The sequence below is a fragment of the Rhodamnia argentea genome, chromosome 2, assembly GCF_020921035.1.
Source record: "Rhodamnia argentea isolate NSW1041297 chromosome 2, ASM2092103v1, whole genome shotgun sequence".
Classification (NCBI taxonomy): Eukaryota; Viridiplantae; Streptophyta; class Magnoliopsida; order Myrtales; family Myrtaceae; genus Rhodamnia; species Rhodamnia argentea.
Window position 1 is genome coordinate 20,855,506 of NC_063151.1, and position 20,493 is coordinate 20,875,998.

The following is a 20,493-nucleotide window of genomic DNA, read 5'->3' on the forward strand; positions in this document are numbered from 1 at the left end:
GAGTGGGACTATTGGCAACAATTTTCGCAAGACCGGGTCATTGATCCGAAAATATCGAGGCCGAACTTTTTTGTTGAATGAATTAGCAACCCTCTGCTGATAACACTGGCCATGACATATAGCCTTAATTCTCTTTTCATCGATCGGATTCAATTGGCTTGCCCTCTGCTGGATCCATTCGGCTTCCGTCAAGATAGCTTGAGACAGTATACGTATGGAAGGAATTTCCACTTCAACCGGTAGAACAGCCTCCATTCCATATACAAGAGAATACGGGGTTGCCCCCGTAGATGTCCGGATCGAGGTCCGATACGCCATAAGTGCAAATGGCAACCTCTCATGCCAATCGCGATAATTTTCAGCCGTCTTCGCTAAGATTTTCTTAATATTCTTATTGGCGGCTTCTCTTGCTCCATTCATCGAGGACGATATGGGGAAGAGTTCGGATGCTTGATCTTGAATTCCTTGAACAATTCGTCCATTAACTTGTTGTTCAAGTTTGAGCCATTGTCGGTGATTATGGCTTCGGGTGAACCATATCGAGCGATGATATCTCGACGGATAAATTTCACGATATTTCGTCTTGTGACCGCTAAATAGGATGCGGCTTCGATCCATTTAGAGAAATAGTCAATTGCTACCAAGATGAATCGATGCCCATTGGATGCTTTAGGATTGATAGGGCCAATAACATCAATGCCCCACATAGAAAACGGCCATGGTTCGGATAAGCGATGCAACTCATTCGGAGGGACATTAATCTTGTCACCATGAATCGACATTTGTGACAACTCCGGACATGCTGAATACAATCTCTTTCGAGCGTGAGCCAATAATAACCCATCCTCATAACCTTCTTAGCTAACATGTGGCCATTCATGTGTGGACCACGAGATCCCTTCATGCACTTCCATCATCGGACGAACCGCTCCGGTTGAATCAACGCATCTTAGCGGGGACAGAATCGAATGATCGCTTGTATAAATTTTCTCCATTTAAGAAGAACTTGAAGCCATCTTCCTTATGTACTTTTGGTCGGATACGGTACTTTCTTGAGGAACCGCCGCTTCCTCGAATATAAGTTTTGATGTCATGGTACCACGGCTTACTATCGGGTTCATCGATCACGGCCATACAATATGCCGGCTTTTTTAATACCTCGATTTTCAGTGGGTCAACCTCAAGTCCATTGGTGATTTGTAACATTGAAGACAAGGTAGCCAATGCATCGGCGAATCGATTATGAGTCCCGGACGGATACTCAAATGAGATATCCTCAAATTCCTCCACCGGTTTATCCAAATACTCATGGTAGGGTAGCAATTTAGCATCTCTCGTCTTCCACTTTCCAACGATCGAAGGATAATCGGAGCGGAATCTCCGAACACCTTGAGTCGGGCTATCCCCATTTCAATCGCAGCCTGCAGACCGAGGATGCATGCCTCATATTCCGCTATATTATTTGTGCAAGGGAATACCAATTTTGCGGCCACGGGATAATGTCGACCACTGGAGATATCGTAACCGCGCCCGTGCACGATCCCGATAAATTGACAGCTCAGTCAAAATACATAGTCCGAGATGTAATCTTCCACCGACATGATCCGATCCTCGGAATAATAGGCATCATCATCTCGCCCGGATTTTCAGCTAGGACATCCGCTATAGCCCGTCCCTTGATTGACTTTTGGGACAAATATTGAACATCAAATTCGGAGATGAGAATCGCCATTTGGCAAGTCTACCAATCAAGGCGGGTTGATTAAGCAAGTATTTGATAGGATCGCACTCTGTCACCAAAAGTACCTGGTAATGCAAGGTATATTGCCGAAGCCTGTGCGGTACCCGGACTAACGCCGCACATGTTTTCTCGCTCGGTGTACTTCATTTGAAGCGGTGAATTTCTTGCTCGGATAATAAATGGCTCGTTCTTTTCCATCCTCCTCGCCTCTCTTGTGCTAACATAGCACCCAAAGACTCACTAAGGATTGTGAGGTAGAGGATTAAAGGTTGCCCCGGTGTTGGAGGAATAAGCACGGGTGGACTCATGAGATCTTTGCTTCAGTTTCCCAAAAGCTTCTTCACATTCGCTATCCCATTGGATTAGCGCATTCTTCTTTAACGGCTTGAGGAATGGCTTAGCGGTTTCGATAGCGAGAGATGAATCGAGCAATATAGTTTAGCCTGCCCATCGGACTTCGAACTTCTTTAACCGTCGTCGTCGGCTTAAGCTCACGAATAGCCTTGACTTTAGAAGGGTCGACTTCAATACCCTTATTGCTTACCACGAATCCGAGCGGCTTGCCCGAGCTGGTCCCAAAGACACACTTGGCGGGGTTGAGGCGTAACTTGTACTTTCGGAGTCTATCGAACAATTTCTTGAGCGTTTCGACATGATCTTCTCCATGCTTTGTTTTTGCTATCATGTCATCAACGTAAACCTCAATCTCATTATGCATCATGTCGTGGAAAAGGGCAACCATGGCTCGTTGGTAAGTAGCTCCAGCATTTCTGAGACCGAACGGCATCACCCGGTAATGAAACATTCCCCATGGTGTGGTGAAAGTGGTTTTCAACTTGTCATTGACATTCATCGAATCGATTGTACCCGGAGAAACCATCCATGAATGAAAACAATTCAAATCCTGCGATCTGTCAACAAGTACGTCGATATGCGGGAGGGGAAAATCATCTTTGGGACCGGCCTTATTCAAATCTCGATAATCGACATGGACCCGAATACGCCCATCCTTCTTCATGATTGGGACTATATTGGCAACCCAATCGAATATTCTCGTAGTCTCAAGGAATCCGACGTCAAGCGACTTCATGACCTCCTCTTTGATCTTCGGACCAATTGCAGTCCGGCCCTCCTTGACTTTTGCACCACGGCTTAGCCGAAGGATCTATCGGCAAACAATGTTCGACAATGGAACGATCAAGACCGGGCATATCCGCATAGGACCAGGCGAAAATATCCCGGTAATCCTTCGGGAGCTTAGTCAAGCGATCGATCATCTCTTTGGAAAGGTTTGCCCCGATCTTAACTTCTTTAGGGTTTTTCGCATCGCCTAGGTTGACCGAGACGGTTTGTTCACCGGTCAAGGGCTTGATCTCCTCATGTCGTTCGAAATCCCGACGAATTTCCTCATAACTGATTGCACTCATCTAGGTCGTATACTTGAATCCACTAGATTTCCCTCCTCATGTATCCCCCCGAAACATAAAGTAACAAAATCGAGAAAAACAAACAAGGTTTATTTGCGGTTTTTTTTTTTTTTTTTTTTTTTTTTTTTTGAAGAACTTTATTTATTTATTTTTTGTTATTATTATTTTTTTTTTTCAAAACCGTGGGACATGAATTCTTGAAGAAGCCCAACCCTCAGTTCTTACCATGATGACAAACTTGTTGGTCGTTGGTTATCGTCATCGGGTTGGTTTGGGATACTTCAACAAGATTCGAAAAATAGTGCAATTTTATTAATATGAAATTACATCTTCTAGGAAAAAATTCAAGAGTGCAACACGGAATAGAAATCCCAATGTGATCCAAAACCTAAAGGAAACGAGAAAGGTCCCACGCGAGGGATTGCATAAACATAAAGATGTTACTACGAATCTAAACCCTCCAAGTGGATCATCACATATGGCATTGACGAATGATTTGGAAGGTTTAGGTCTTTGGGTAAGGTTCCTCTTCATGCGCTCCGTCTTCGGATATAGCAGCAATGGTTACATCGTCAAAACAACTAGCGATATCGAAGACCCCTTCATCCTCTTCGGACCCTATTGGCTCAACTGGAATATCTCGGTCCTTCGGTGTGTCGGGGAACACAATCCCCAAGTCTTCTTCGAATTGGGTCAAATTATCGTAACCTCCAACCACTCCAGGTGATCGGAAAGTGGTATATAGAGGTGGGGGTAAAGGATCGCATGCCTGCTTATCGCGACCCATTACGCCTCTTTTATGTCCACGTCCTCGACATCCCGGACCAGCTGTATGAGATTGGCCTTTGGGTTCAATTGGGGCGCGAATCCCTTGGCCATGCCGACCTAAACCCATACCGGGTTTGAAGTCATTGCCAACCATTATCTTAGCCACCATAAGAGAAGTGGCTGATATTTCGGGAAGCGGTAAAGGACTTTCCGGTGATGCATGGATGGTGTGTACTATTTCAAAAGCGTGGTAGGAATCTTCTTCAACATGAGTCGGCTCGATGTAAGGGATGGCCGTCTCATTGAAAATCTGGTGATCTTCCTCCCCATGGACAGTCACCAACTTACGTTCGACCACGAACTTAATTTTCCGATGAAGGCTTGATGGGACAGCTCCGGCATTATGAATCCAAGGTCGGCCTAAGAGAAGGTTAAAGGCCGAAGGAATGTCTAATACCTGGAAGAGAATGTCAAACAAAGAAGGCCCGATCTGAATCTCCAAGTTGATGCGCTTGCAGACATCCTTCTTTACGCCATCGAATGAGCGGACGGAAGTCTTGGCCGTCTCGCAACCTGGCCAGTCGATTCCAAGACGATTCAATGTGGCTAATGGGCAAATATTTAGTGCCGACCCGTTGTCAATAAGTACCCGAGCTACGTGAGTTTGCTTATGTTTGATCGTTATGTGCAAAGCTTTGTTATGACCTCGCCCTTCAAAAGGAATCTCATCGTCGCCGAATGCAACTTGATCCTTTAGAAGGATCGTCCCCACAAAGTTCTCTAGTTTGTCCTGTTCAACATTCTCGGGTACGTGAATTTCGCCGAGTACCTTCATCAAGGACTCCCGATGCTTCTCGGATGATTGTAGAAGTTCGAGTAGGGATACCCGAGCCGGTGACTTCCGCAACCGGTCGACAACGCCGTACTCACTTGCCTTGATTACAGCCAAGAATTCCTTAGCATCTTTCTCGGTGACTTGTTTAGTCGGTTGGTCATCACTATAAGCGCGTCCCGATCTTGTTATCGGGGGCAAGATCGTAGGACCAAGGAACCGCCTTGTCATTAGCGTACGGAAAAGGCCGAGGCGAGGCAATGACTATTCCAAATTCATCATCCACTACATCTTCCAAGGCGGGCATGTCTCGCTAACTGCGGGTCATTCTTGATCAAGTTAGTCACTTTAGCATCTTCCACGAGACTCTTGAAAAGTCCCGGGTTGGGTCAAAGCTGCAAGCTCCGATCCCGATCAATGACAATCTGGGATATAGTGGCCCTTTGTCCCGGTTTGACTTGCCCGGACTATGAATCCATTCTTCGTGAGAGTGGAGACCTTTTCCTTCAAGCGATCGAGTGATATCGGTTCACCGACCTCATAATATCCCGCCCGATCGAGCATTGAGAATATCAGCTACTTCCACCTTAATAGCACCAACCTGTCTAATTCCCGGCCCGAATACAGCATTAACTTTACTTGAATGATGCGGCAAAGGATTATTACGGACATTCGGCGGTTTGTTGCCTTGGAACGAGAATGCCTTAGAATCAAGAAGATCTTGGATCCGATGCTTTAACACGAAACATTTGTCGGTGTCATGTCCAAGCTCCCCGTAAGTGGTAATCACATTTCTTTGATGGATCATATCTTGGCGAGCTCGTGTTACCGAGTCGTAGAGGCTCGGAAGTCAGTAAACCTCTCTTACGGAGAACCGCGAGTACTTGCGACGGGGTTCCTGGTAGAGGGGTAAACCGCCGAGGGGGCCGTTGATTCCCTCTTTGTCGTTGCACGCCGAAATTGGCCTCTTTGCTGATTTGGAATGCATACGACCCGGCGTCCGGGTCGTGGGTTTTTGGCTGTAGGTCATGTTGACCTGTGGGGCCGGCTCCTTGTCTTTCCTTACCGCAAACCTCTTAGTTGTTGTGGTGACATCATCGTACCAACCTTTCTTCATACCGTTCTCGATTTCTTCAGCCATTGCAATGAGATGGCTGAATGACGTAGTGACGGATCCCGAATGTCGGGTTTTCATAATTCGCGCGAGTGGAAACAAACAACTTCATGAGCTCCCTTTCCGGAGGGCCGGGTTTTAGCCGAGATGCCACATTCCTCCACCTGGTGGCATACGCTTGATTGTTTCTCCTTTCTTCATCTCAAGCTGTTCAAGATCTTCTGCGGTGGTGAGCACGTCCAAGTTAAAGCTGAAATGTTTGATGAAGGCATTAGTTGCCTTCTCCCAATCATCCATCCGATAGATCTCGTAGTCCGTATACCACCTCATGGCAGCTTCTTTTAAACTAGCCTGGAAAGTACGGACCATCGGGGGCCGTTGGTCGCGTGCTTATTCATTCTTGCCTGGTACATCCGGACGTCTTTGAACCGGGTTAGAAGTCCCATCATACTTCTCGAAGTCGGGCATTTTGAACTTCTCCGCACTTGTGACCTTTGAAAAGACAGACAAGTCAATCTAGGGTATGTTGTGAGTCCCCTCGACCTCTCGGATCCTCTGTTCCATTTGGGCCAAGCGCTTGGCCGTATCACCATTCAACCCGGGGGCCACGGGGCTGGCTTGGGGGATTGGGACTACGGGCGGCGTGCTCGAGCTCACGCCCGTGAAGATCACGTCTTCTAGCGGCATTGTCTGATAGGGAGCAGTTTCCGGGGCTTTACCGGAGTTGTCCATAGGAGGAATTGGAGCAGGAATGGTTAGCGGTGGGCTGGTGGTGGATGATTGAAGTTTGGCGGCGAAGGCAGCCATCATTTCTTCCATCTTTCGGGACATCATCCCTTCGAAGCGCTCGGTCAAGGAGCCAAGTTTCTCGTCTAGGGCAGCACTAACGGTGGCGTTGATGTCGGCCATCTTCCTCGCGACCGATCGAGTAATATGTGGAGGATCCGTGATAAATTACCTGTACGTAGTAACAAACGCAAAATGAGTACAGAGAGCAAGAATATCGAGCCGGTCCATGGCATCCCTCTAGACTCAAACGAACAAAGTGATTATAACCAAAGGATTGAAACATGTAATTTTCAGTTTGTCCGCTTTTACGAAAAAATCCGTATCAATTTGCACGTTGATCAAAACATGTCCAAATTTTACGAGCTCATAGTTGAGAAGATGATGAACAACTTTTATGTTGGCCAATCGGACTAGAAATGCACGGATCAAAGCAGTTTAATGTGTCTTTCCAAAAAATCACGTTCAGAAAACTGTTATAACCGCATGTTGTTGAAAAAACGAAGGGCCATCTTAAATTATGAATTTAATTCTGAAATTTTGTAAGACATTAGTTGAAACATAGGTCTACAACTTTCGTGTTTGACACTTACTCAAAACTCGATCATAGAATTTAGTAAAAATCGTACAACAGGAACAAGCCAAATCGGAATTGAGGACAACCGATGAAATTGTAAAAACTACATAAGCAAAGTGTGAAATTGGAAATAGGACGATGAGATTCCTAAACAATCAACCTATGAAAGTAAATACATGACTCAATTTAAGCAAACCAAGAAATCAAACGGTTTTTCTTTTTTTAGAGGCCACGTGATCTATAGACGAATGGGCCTTCAAGGCGCGCCGCAATCGTGCATTCTCCTTTGCCAAAGCATCTGCCTTTTCTTGGGCCTTCATCGCCTTCTCTTCGCTGGCTTTGAGTTGAGCTTGACGGGTATGCTGCATTGTCACGATCGGGATCTTCGGGAGTATCTCAGCGGGGATGGCATGAAACCGAATATACTGAGTTGTGGCAAAGTGACTCCTCATTTTTCCGGTGAGCTCCTCTATGGGCCAAATCAGCTTCGATTAGAACACTCTGCCAAGCCTCGGAATGACGTCTCGGTTACGCTCTGTAGTTCTCGTCCTTCTCAAATTGAACTTGGAATTCGTTGGGCCCAAGTGAAGGCGGGATATCCTGCAGAACCCGAAATTGTCGTGTAACCCGAAGAGGCCGATAGCTGGTTGCTCCATAAATGCCCATCAAAGGCACGGGTTTCTGGTCGCCATGGCACAATCGAGCTTCTACCACTCGAAACCATACAGCTTGCCAAAGGAAAATCTTAGGATTTGGATTCTCGAATAAATGGACCCACTGCGTATAGTGCAAGTTCTTAGTTCGATCCTGTATTTGTTTAAATCTTAAAATAGGGTTGTTAGTCATACCCATTTCAAATACGGTCATGTTTTCCCCGAATTGAGAAAGGTGTGAGAAAAACCAGATTTGTAAAAGCTCAATTGGGGCTCGAAAAATCTTATCTTTTTCTTTCTCGTTTTCTTTTTTGGAATGAGCGAAACATGTTAGTGAAATGAAAGTTTCAGCAAGGATGGTGTTTACAAAATTGACCCCACCACAAACTTGTTTTACCGTCCATGCTATCACGGGATCTATAGCGTTCTGACGGAATGGAAAAATGATAAGTCCGAAAAAGGTTAAGATAAAAATCTTAGATCTCATGAGGTCGGAGTTATTTTCAAAACATTCAATGAGGAAAGATAAAGGGCATGCCCGGCAGTTACCCTTCAGCACTTTTTCAATTTCTTTTTTAGTCGAACCCAAAAATTCAGCAAGCACTACCACCGGATCTACCCGAATAGGTGGTTCAACCACATCCAACTCAATTGATTTTCCAATGGCAATACTGTATTCTTCCAGAGTAGGTGTGAGCTCAAACTTACCTCCGAACACAAACGTGGTCGTCTCGGGGCACCAAAAATGAGCAAGTGCTTGCATGATCCCGCTTTGAACATCAATCTCAAGAATTGGCAACATGAACCCGATACGCTTGAGCACGTACTGCTGGCCATCCGACTTCAACTTACCCCATAGCTTCTTGAGCTCTAGCTTCGGAGTAGGCACGAAACGGATATCGTTGCGACCCATTCGTATATAGATCACGTGCCAATTAAATCAACCTAAACCATGGACCAGCCCAGAATAAAAATGAGATAACAAGGCATAAGAGACAAGAAATTACCGCTCGTAGGAAGAAAATGTCAATCACAAAGACATGCACATGAAGTGTGGATTCAGATTTTAGTTCTTTTAGCAAAATGAAATGAAAGACAGAACGACATGTCGCAGCCTCGCGTACGTTCATCATGACTAGTTGCTGCCTCGCATACATAGTCACGACTAGTCGGGTCCAATCATCTCGGCTTGGTTCGGTCGACAAGAGCAACTCTCATGCATCATAGCCTTACGTGCATGAGAATAACTCTCGAGCCATTTTTTTGAAGAATTCGGGATCCAAGCGGGATAACCTTTAGCGAAGCCTTACCGCCAAGGTTAAAGAACCACATAAATACCATCCTGAAACTATCGGGTGACCCGGGTTCGGTCACAAGTCAAGGTGGTGTAGTGCAATTATATAGAGGCATGCACGACATTTTAAAAGCAATCAGCACTCCGATAGTTCAAAAATTAAAATTCTCATCACCAAGCACGCAAAACAAAGATTAGCCACGAGACTCCTCCCCTTATAACTCCCTTTCCCGCAAAACCATTTAACACCTAAGGATTAAAATTCAAAAAAGATTGCCGGATCAAGTGATTTTATTTTTCATGAAATTATTCTGGCCTAAGTCCTCTTTAGTCCCCAGTGAGTCGCTAAGTCATCACGACCTAAAAAATAAACAAGTTAATTTTCGGGCTAATGGATTATCAGGTTAATTAATTAACTAACCTAACTCGGACTCTCCCAAGTCCATACCAAATCGCAACTTAAGGTTCAAATAATTAACATGCAACGTGTTTTGAATTTGGAGTCGCCACTAATCATTTTCGGTAGGTTGATTAGAAACCTAAATAAAATAGCGGGAGAAAACTATCTTATTTCCGCGAACCGGAGATTTTGAATTCGGGGGATTTGGTTACGCTAGATTACTCTAACGCCCTTTCGGTACCATTTTCATGAAAAATATTTGATTTGGCAATTTTGATGGATTTTACTTGAAATTCAAAGATGCAATTTTTTTGTTTTTTTTTTTTCTTTTTATGGGGATGTAAAACATTGAACTTTGTACGATATACACCATGGATGATTTAGAAAGAAAGAAAACGCAGCCAATCACGAGTATTTACAAAAATAAATTAACATGTAATAATATTAAATTTTGGGACACGTGACATGTCTAGAATAAACAAACAAATGTTCACACCAAACGATTACATTTTTGTAGATCGAGATGGAAAGGGTTACCTTCTATTCCACAAAATCTTACTCACGTACACGTTATGGCTTCCTTCAAGATCTCGGAGTTGGAAGAACGTAGCTATCGTCGAAAAAAGGCAAGCAGTGGCGTTGTTGGATGGCGAGAGGCGAAGTACGTGCCGGGACTCGTTGAAGATGATGCTCGACTAAAACTCTTTTCTTCACTCTCAAATTTTCTCTTACGATTTTTCTCAAGAACTCTCTTTTTTCTCAAAAACTCTCTCAAAACTCTCTCAATTCTCTTCCACTCTTCCTAAAAAACTCTCTCAATTCTCCTCTACTCTCTCTCTCAATTCTCTTCCACTTCCCCCTTCTAAAACTCTTCTCAAGAGCTCTCTCTTTTATAGGCAAAGTTCTTCATCCTTCATTCTTCACCTTCATTTCTTCACCTTCCATTTTCATCTTCCCTTCATTATCTTCCCTTCATCATCTTCCCTTCTTCATCTTCTTTTCATTATCTTCCCTTCATTATCTTCCCTTCTTCATCTTCTCTTCATCACCTTCCCTTCATCATCTTCTCTTCATCACCTTCCCTTCATTATCTTCTCTTGGTATTTGCAATGCAGTCCCCGAAGTTTCAAGTATTTGCAATACAGTCCCCGAAGTTTTAAGTATTTGCAATATAGTCCCTGAAGTTTCAAATCTTCTCGGTGTATTTTTCCATCCCATGCCTAGTCTAGACGCATGCTAAATTAAGTGTTCTGCTTGCCCAATTATATGCCAATGCAATGTACGCTAAAAATAAATATGTGAGATGATTTTTATTTAGAACTAAAATTAGTTCTAATTTTTATGCAAAAAATAGATTAGTCAAAATTTAGGCGTCAACACAGACATATTCCGCCAGTTAAAGTTACAAGACCTCATTTATTTCATAATTAACTCGGAACAGTTTGCCTGTTCTTCCTGACAACATGGTATTTTGTGGATATGTTGTTCGATCAGGAGGTGATGTCGTGCAACTGAAAGCATAAAGTCTAACATAATTGGATCGCGCTAGTGATTGTCAATTCACAGCATCAGTAGCTCATTTCAACGCAGATTATTTCCACGGTTACATCAACCTTTACAATTTGGGAGATCGATCTCATCTGCGAGATCCACCCGTGAGGAAGTTCAACGGAAAGCTTTCGCCCCCTGATATGGGCAGTAAATGCATCCCAGGTAAAAAAGTACCAAGTACATGAATTCACTTTCCAAAGGATCCAAAAGCACAAACGGTGTCCACTTTGTGATTTCTTTCTCCTTAAAATGGGTTATATATTCATACAATAGACGACGTTGATAAGGAGCTAGTAGTGAGTAGATAAGAAGAAACAATAGAGAATTGCCCTTAGTTCTCTGTGGGAAGAAATGGTTAGCTTGTCGAGATTTGAAATTCGGTTCTTATGATATGATAGATGAAAATCCCCGACGAACGGGGGTTCTGCCAGTTGAACTATACCATTTTGTTTCGATCAACCGAGTGCTAGTAGAGATTTGGTGGGATGATCAATTTTGAAAACCAAACAAAATGTGAACTAATCACTAACTCGACAATGGAAATCGCCCGAGCAGAACTCGAACCGGCTAAAGTAACAATATCGAAAGTTTCAGTTCGAATCTATTCAGTTTAATTCCTGCATAAGCACAATTCTTACATCTTTTGGGAAGCGTTAATTGCCTCCAGAGGTGCCAAGCATTCCCTCATCTTGATATGCTGATCACCACTGAGCCAACAAGAGTTCATTACACTGTAGGACTCACAGTGATCCATCGCGGCCGGTCGTTAGGATCTAACCGGTGCTCTTACTATTCACCCAACTTGCCTCAAGAGATCGTTCACATATTGAAATCACAACAATGCCGGGAAATTCTAGTCTCAAGATGAGCTATTTTGTTATCTGAAAGTCTCATGAATGAATCAATTTCTCTTCCAGCCATTCTCATAACTCTGTTGAGAACTTCCCCTCTCATCAGTCAAACGTTACAAAAGTGTTCTTTTTAATTTATGTCATTGTCAAGTTTTGTTAAAAAAGATGATCCATGCTCAGCCTTAGAGTTTCATTGACAAACTAAATTGTTACGTCGAAGGACGCTTCTTGCGGATCATTCTCAGTTTTGCTTATGTAGTTAGTGTTTAAGGCATGTCGAATTTTTTGCCTTTTCATGTGGAGATTTTTGTGCTGGCCAAACAACGATACTATTAGGAAAAATTATGGGCATATTACATTTTTCCTCCTAGATTTTGGCATTTATGCAAATTGCTTCCCGACTTTTCAATTTCCCTAATGTCTCCCCTTATAAGTCTTGAAATCAGTTGCAACGTCTTCCCTGCTTGGACTATGGTCATTTTTCAATTGGATCTCTAGTCACGTGACTAATTTGATCCTTTGTCATCCGCTTATTTTGCAAAAAATGAATAGTTTGAAAAATATTTCCCTAAAATTAAGGGTTAATACCATGAAAACTCTCAAACCGGTTCACTTGTGATAAATTTAATAGAAACTAAAAAAATTACAAACTAGTACACATGTGATAAACTTTACCCTCCGTTGAATTTTCTTGTCAAATTGCTGAGTTAGATGACATGTGGCGGTTGACAGGTACACCGATTTGTAATTTTTACTCTCCATTTATTATAGGTGTATCGGTTTGGGATTTTTCGTGATGTTAACTCAATTTAACGGAAACTAATGGAAGGTAAATTTGTCATATGTGTTCTAGTATGTGATTTTTGATGGTGAAAAATAGTTTGAAATTTTTTATGAGTGCACCAATTTGGTATTTTTGGTGGTTAAAAAATTAGTTTGCAGTAAAATTATCACATGAATACCAGTTTAGAGTTTTTCGTGATATTAATCCTAAAGTTAATCGCTTATACCGCATAGAAAAATGAATGGGCAAAAATATTTTCTTCTTTCATGAAAGGTTTTAGACATAAATTGATGTCTATAATGAAAATATTTTTTATCGACTAATTATTTTACACTATATAAGCTATCATTTTTAGGAAAGTGATCTTAAAATTATTCATTTTTGCCCAACTGCCAAGCCATATAGTCAACACGTTAATTTGTGCTAAGAAACAAAATGGGCGTATTGTATTGTGCCTTGTAATGTCATGATTTTCTCTTCATTAATTTGCTTTTTATGTCTTACGCTATTTAAAGCCCTAAATGGCATTTTTCTAATAAATGTATAGAAATTTTAATTGATTATTTCGAAAATTTGGATGAAATTTAGAGGAAATAAGAAAAATACAAAATTTGGTTGGTAGATCTGAAAAGTTGTTGAAAGTGCAGGCCTTTTATCGAAATAGGCCAAAATTTAAAGTAGGGGATATCGCAATTGATTTTGAGATTTTAGGGAGGAAATTGCAAAAAATAAAAAAATCAGGGGACCACTTACAGCAAGTGCCAAAACTTGGGGAACAAGTTCGATTCACTTTTGTTGTTGGACGTATTTGCCCTCTGTAAAAGTAACTAATCAGTCATGCGACAAGCACGTGCACATCGTCGGAGTTTCGGTAAAAAAATGATCTAAGTCAACGCTTCTGGGAAGAGTGTAATCAATTTCAAGACTTCAGGGGCACATTGGAAAGAAGTGAAAAACGAAGGACAAGGATTGGGACAAATGCCCCAATCTTGTGGGCAAAATGCAATTTACCCCAAATTTGGAAAAAATGTTAAAAAAATGTCTTAAAACTTTTGCATTGATACCAATTCAATCCTAAACCTTTTCTTGGCCAATTCATTTCTAAACCTTTTGTATTTGTGCTAATTCAGTTCTAAACTTTTTGCACTTGTGTTAATTCAGTCATAAACCGTTTGCATTCGAGCCAATTGAGTCGGTCCCATCAATTTTGGCCAAAAATTGTTGACGTGGATGTTGGCGGTTATGTGGCACGCCCGATCTTGATGTGGATTTTATTTAATATTAAAAATTTTAATAAAATTTTTTAATTTTTTCTTTCTTTTTTCTTGCATTTCTTTTTTTTTTTTTTATTATCAGGGGCTGGCTAGGGTTGCCGGCCGACCCCTGTCGGCCTAGGTAAGGGCTCTCGGGCCCTCGCTGTGGCTGGCGATCCCTCCGGCCCCCAATAGAAAAAATAAAGAATGCAAAACAAAGAAAAAGAAGAAAACATCAAAAAAATTTGAAATATGTAATAAATATTAACAATATTGAAATAATATTAAAAATATCCACGTCGGCGCTAACCGTGTCACGTAAGACAATCGAAGTCCATGTTAGCAATTTCCGGCCAAAATTAGTTTGATTGACTTAATTGAGACATATGCGAAAGGCTTAGAACTCAATTAGCATAAACGCAAAAAGTTTAGGACTGACCAACAAAAGGTTTATGACTTAATTGATACTAAAACAAAAAGTTTAGGACTGAATTTGCACCAATGCAATAGGTTTGAGATTTTTTTTTTGGACATTTTTTCCCTCCAAAATTTATAGGGACATTTAAAATACGATTAATATCACAAAAAATCCAAAACTGGTACACTTGCGACAAATTTACCTCAACTATTTTTTCAACCACAAAAAATCTCAAGGCGCATCCGTGATAAATTTACTCCAAACTAATTATTTTGACCATCAAAAACTCCAAACCGATACACATGTGAAAAATTTACCATTCGTTATTTTTCATTAAATTAGATTAATACCATGAAAAATTTTAAATTAACACCAAACGTGTATATCCGGCAATTTCCACGTGTCATCAAACTCGATAATTTGACGATAAAATTTAACAAAAATTAACGAAAGGTAAATTTATCGCATGTGTACTAATTTGAGGTAAATTTATCAAAAGTGTATCAATTTAGGATTTTTAATAATCAAAAAAATAATTTAAAATAAATTATATATATACTAATTTAAAATTTTTCGTGATATCAATTATCAAACCTTTAAAATAAGCCCGCAATCTCAAGCTTAAGATTATATGCTGCTAGGGTTTGCAGCTCCACCGTCGCCTATATATACAACATAACATCAACTTCTTTCTGCCACTTCTGATTCAGAGCAGCGCCCGTTAGCCTCTGTGACCTCTCTTTCTCTCTGCGTTTGTTTGTGCGAATGGTGTTACGTTTGGTGTGTGATCTAGAAGTTGCCTCTCTCTCTCTCTCTCTCTCTCTGCGTTTGTTTGTGTGAATGATGTGTTTTTGTGTTGTGTAATTGAGAAGTTGCCTCTCCTTTCGGCTGCAAGGACGAGATCCGAAAAGGATCGATTGCTTGACGGCTTTGTTCTGGAGGCACACAGCAACGTTCTCTGTTGGGGGGTTTTTCTCTTTTTTGGTCCAGATTAGCCATACCTCTCTTTGCTTCTCTGGATTCCCCTCTCTGCAGCACATTGCACTCTGTTTTTTTTTTTTTCCCTCTCTGTTTCCGTGTCTCTCTGCTTCATCTAATTTTGACTAAGTAAACAAAAAACGTTTTTGTCCCCTAAAAAACTCAAAAAGGGTCTTTGACTATTAAGCCGAGATTGCAGGATTTGCTTCTCGCCAGAGTCACTGAGATGGATTAGGTGGTTGCAGGCAACAAATAGATACTAAGGGAGAAAAAAGGAAAAAACATAATTTATCTACTAAAGAGGAAAACTTGTTAGTCGGTGTGGTGTTGATTGTTTGTAAGACGGTATGGTGAATTCGGGTTAATCTGAGCTGATGAGTTGCTTGGTTTCAGACGAGGCCACTAATTTGTGGCTAAGGTCTGAGCTTAAGCAAGGTTTAGCCCATTTCTGGTCTTTCTGATAGCATTCAGAAGAGTTAGTTAAGTAAGATTAGAAGTGTTAGCTCGCTGAAATTACTTGGTGTGAAGCCATTCAATCCATGATCGAGATCGGCTAGTGAGCGAAGAAGAATGAGATACGGGAGCTGAAAATCCAAGACTTTAGTCGCTCGAGTGTCGATCGGGCAATCGATGATATTGACAAAACGAGTGGTCCTGGGGCACATAGCTTTCAATTTAGTTTCAGCCCAGCATAGCCGAAACTAAGATCAGTTAAAAAAGCACAACCAAAAAGCACACTTTACATCAAAAACCTTTATTCGTCCATATGTTTTAAGTAGCCTTACTGTGATGACACAGAAACGAAATGTCCAGGAAAGGCACAACACTATCCTCTGAGTCTAACAACAATGCAAGAGATATCATCCTTGCTGTTTCTTCTCACAGCTTCGTTTGTCAATTGCTTAGCAGCCTTCTGTGGGTCTTTCGTCGATCTTGCGATATCGACTGCCTCCTGATTTTTCACCACCTGAGTCATCCCAAGAAGAAGGAAAGAACTTATCAGGAGAGTCTTCCTAATTCCTACCTTCACAGGAGCTGGTCTTGATAGGCATTGCTAGAGAAACATATATTACCTTCCAAAGACCATCACTTGCCAGGATTAAAACATCAGTATATGCGTCGACATCAGTGTTTCTTATGTCGGGGTCGGAACGCAAATGAGACTTGAGGCCCTTATCTCCAAAAGCACGGGATACCGCGAGCTGCCCATTTACTCTTGGGACGTCGCCTGCGGCAATGACAGCAATGTCATTAATGTAGGAATAAGGATCTTTGCACTTACATTAGAGATTACAGATGTTATGGCTTGGAGAAAGAACCTGGCATCTTCGTGACGAACCCACCTAGGTTCTCAATGCTGTCTCGCTCCTTACTAGGCTCGTGATCTGTAGTCATCTGTATCGCCTTACCCCTTCTCGAGAGGACTGCTCTTGAGTCTCCAACGTTGGCAACCCACAGCTTTTGATTGTTTAGCAGAATTGCTGTCACGGCAGTTGATCCACCGCAACCCAACTCTGAACTATTCGAGAGAATTGCTCGGTCTGTCATCTTATAAGCTTTTGAAATTGATTGGTTTGGATTGATCCAGAATTCTTCCTACATTGATTAACACAAAAAAAAAAATAAAAAAAAAATGAAAGAATGTAAGGGCAACTCCGGTAGAGATAAAATGTTAACAGAAGAACGGAACTTTCAATCGTTTCCTTGTGTAAATCACACCTCCTTCAGTATGTTCGAGAACAAATGTTTCTGTAAGTATGCCGGAACACTATCTCCCTGATGACCATCATAAATCGCAAACAATCCCAAGTCATGGCCTTCAGCCTTTACGAACTTAGCAACATGATAATCCTCCATCGGATGATCAGCTCTCCCTTTGACTAGGCTGAAACCATACTTGACGCCATCATGGTTTCTTCCCTTACCGGAGAAAGATGATGCTTGTCCCCCTACATGCTAATGTTGAGATAATGAAAATAAAAATTAAGAGAGATGATCATCTCCTTGAGGAGTGAAGGCCTAAAAAGCAAGCACAAAGCTAACCTTATAACAGAAAGCAAGCTAAAGCAGGTTCAAAATCCTAAGTCGCACACCGTCCACGACTAGGTGTTACTTAACATTAAGATGAAAAGGCAAGCAAACTACTTTTAGAAGTCCAACCAGGTCGACAGTTTATCAATCCGGAAGCAAAAGAATAAACAGGTTGATCACTAACAATGTCAGTCCCACCAAGTAAAGCATCGAGTTGGCATAGGCAAATAATGATGATTTCTGTCTGCATTTCTAACTGCTTGGACTAGATTAACATGACCACTTTTTCATATCCGAAGACGGACTGAGGACATGTTCCAAAACAGGTTCTTCATTCAGGCTCATCTTTAGTACAGATAAAATTGCAGACTAAGCTCTCAGGGAGCGCTCCAAATAGTGTGATTTTGAAGGAAGACATTGCCATTGAACGTTGCCTCATATGGCATCCAAGACAACAAGAACAGAACAGGAGCAAGCAGCTTCGGTTTAAGGCACTCAGAAAGTTGAGAGTCAAAAGAGTACAGACAACATTTCAGTCTGCGAAGCAAGTACACAGGAGCCAAAGCACAACTCACTACTACAGACTATAAAAAGTGTCTTGCCTATACAATAGCAACATAAATCCAAATTACCAAGAGTATCATCAAATGGTAGGTTGCAACTAACCACTTGGAGATGCTGTTGCCCAAATGAAAAACCCAAAATTTAGTTGAACGCAGACTGAGGAATTAAAGCAGGCAACTTCTTGCATACGATATGCTACGATGGATATGATTCAAAGTCGAGTATAATCCCCGGAGCAGATAAATCAAAGGCACTTAACACCATGTCATCATATAGGAATTAAGGCCGATCTAACTGAATCAGTATCCTTTCGTGTTAGTTTCCACCAGCACAATTGGGATTGGGGAAGATAGCCAATCTAATTTAGAAATCCGGATTACCAATTAATGTCTGTTACCTGAGGGTAAGGAGAATTGAAGCAGCAAAGCCTATCCATGAGAAAAAAAAGGCCTCCAACAAGCAACAACTACGACTTCCTAAGCTGACTTCTCATCATCCACACAAACTCCAAATCGTAATCCACCACAAACCCACGTCTCAGAATTATGAAACTACAAGACAAAAATCATCAACAGCAGGAAACACAACCACCCCGGAATCGGAATCAACCCCCTCTGCTCACAACCAGGAAAGCCATCCCGAGTGGTTCTTCTTTCTTAGCTTGCACCAGAAACGACGGACAGAAATATGATGGAGAGAGAGAGAGAGAGAGAGAGGGAACGAGGAAAGAAGAAGGGTGGACAAGTCAGAGCTTTTGTAAAGTCAGAAACATGTAAAGAAAAGCGGCACACACAAACTAATCATGCCGTAGAAAAGAAGGAAAGCCAGAGAAAGCAAATGAGAACTGCTCTGTTTTCTGTTTGACAATTCACAGACGGTTTTGAAGAGTCTTCACGGGGACGGGAAAGAGAATCAAGGGAAAAGCCCGAAGCCCAGCTTCCATGCCGTTGACTTGGGTGATTTCTACTGTTTTAGTCTTTTCTTTCCTTGGATGAGTCTTGATTGCAAATTGCAGGATGGAATCACTTTCTTCGTATAATGATGGCATTTTCTTTCTTTTTCCTCCACTAGACCCAAGAAAGATAAACATAGTGGGATTGTATAGCTATGAGTATGATCATGAACGGGGCAACGGTAGTTCCTTACACTTTGATTGGCTTCTCTGCTCTTGTGCATCAACTAGCCCTTTTCCCATGTTACGCACCGGATTTGTCATAATTATCTAAAAAGTCTGAAATTATTATACGACAGTTAATTCAGTCAGAAAACTTTCAAGTGAACTAATTTAGACCTAAATCTTTTAATGATTTGTTAATTTAATGTCAAATCTTTGAATTGTGTCAATTTAGTTCTAAATTTTTTGAAGATTTATCAAGTTAGTCTTAAACATATTATTTGAATTATTGGCCGGAAGGATTCTTTTTTTTTTTTAAATCGTTAAAAGTTTTAGGACTAAATTGACAAATCGTCAAAAAGGTTTAATACTAAATTGGCACAGTTGAATTGTTTGAGAATGAATTAACTACCATACAATAGATTAGAACTTTTTAGACAATATTCCCCTACCATATTTTGTTGATGATATCTTGAAGTGCAAGTTCATAAAGTATATTGACGTCAAAAAAGATATTAATTCTCCTGTGACATCAATTTTAATTCGATTATAGTGATTTTGCAGATATTATATAGTTTGAATCTTGGAATCTTGGAAAATTGAAAGCGTCCAATCAATGTATAGCACTTATAGTCTAATGGGTAATGAACTAATTATTGTCTCCGCGGGATATTATATATATTTTTTCATGTCGCGAACTATTAGATTAGAGAAATCACTTTTTGCACCTTGGAGTATTGATGTAATTGCACTCTAGTGTCTGCAAAAAATTAATGCGATCCTTTTATATGTATATATTGTACCCTCCATGAAAAAAAGATATATCCATTACGGTTGTCTACAAAAGTAGTAAAAATCATCAAAAAATAATGTTGCAATCATCTGAAATTATCAATTCATTGCCTTGAGCCTTCACAATTCAAAATAGTAATATTTTTGAATTTTATTTTATAATTTTTCTTTTTTTTGGCCTCGCCCGCCCTAAAGTCTAAGGGAAAAAGAAAAGAAAAGAAAAAGAAAAATAGAAAAAGAAAAAAGAAAAAAGAAAAAAAGTATCAAAAGTTCAAAACCATTATTGAAACATTATTAAAAATTGCCACGTTAGCGCAGATAGCGCTCACATGGCAGCCGGCCAAAGTTGGTCTGAAGGATTGAATTGACACGAATTAAAAAGATTTAGGACTAAATTAGCCAAAATAGGTTTAGCACTGAATTGTCACAATTGTAATAAATTTAATAATTTTTTGTTAATTTTCCTGACGAGAAAAATCGTTGATTTAATCGAGTCGTTAGATGATTTAAAGTGTAACTTCCTAAAATATGAAATGGTAGATGTGACTATTTCCATACAAAAGGG

The 20,493-nt window shown here is 41.0% G+C and overlaps 1 protein-coding gene across 4 annotated transcripts; it reads right to left on the reverse strand.

Annotated features, from left to right (window-relative positions):
• Positions 1–16,076: 16,076 nt before the first annotated feature.
• On the reverse strand, positions 16,077–18,949 carry LOC115739607 (probable protein phosphatase 2C 10). 4 transcript variants are annotated; one of them, XM_030672790.2, is made up of 6 exons: positions 18,632–18,949; positions 18,420–18,527; positions 17,147–17,383; positions 16,747–17,023; positions 16,501–16,655; positions 16,077–16,394 (listed from the first exon to the last, which is right to left on the reverse strand). In XM_030672790.2, exons 2-6 carry the CDS (start codon positions 18,456–18,458, stop codon positions 16,254–16,256), a joined length of 849 nt encoding a protein of 282 aa, XP_030528650.1. In that variant the 5' UTR covers positions 18,459–18,527; positions 18,632–18,949; the 3' UTR covers positions 16,077–16,253. The 4 variants fall into 4 exon arrangements, with proteins under 4 accessions (XP_030528650.1, XP_030528652.1, XP_030528649.1 ...); XM_030672792.2 differs by having other exon boundaries at positions 18,608–18,949; XM_030672789.2 differs by having other exon boundaries at positions 18,420–18,948.
• Positions 18,950–20,493: the final 1,544 nt, after the last annotated feature.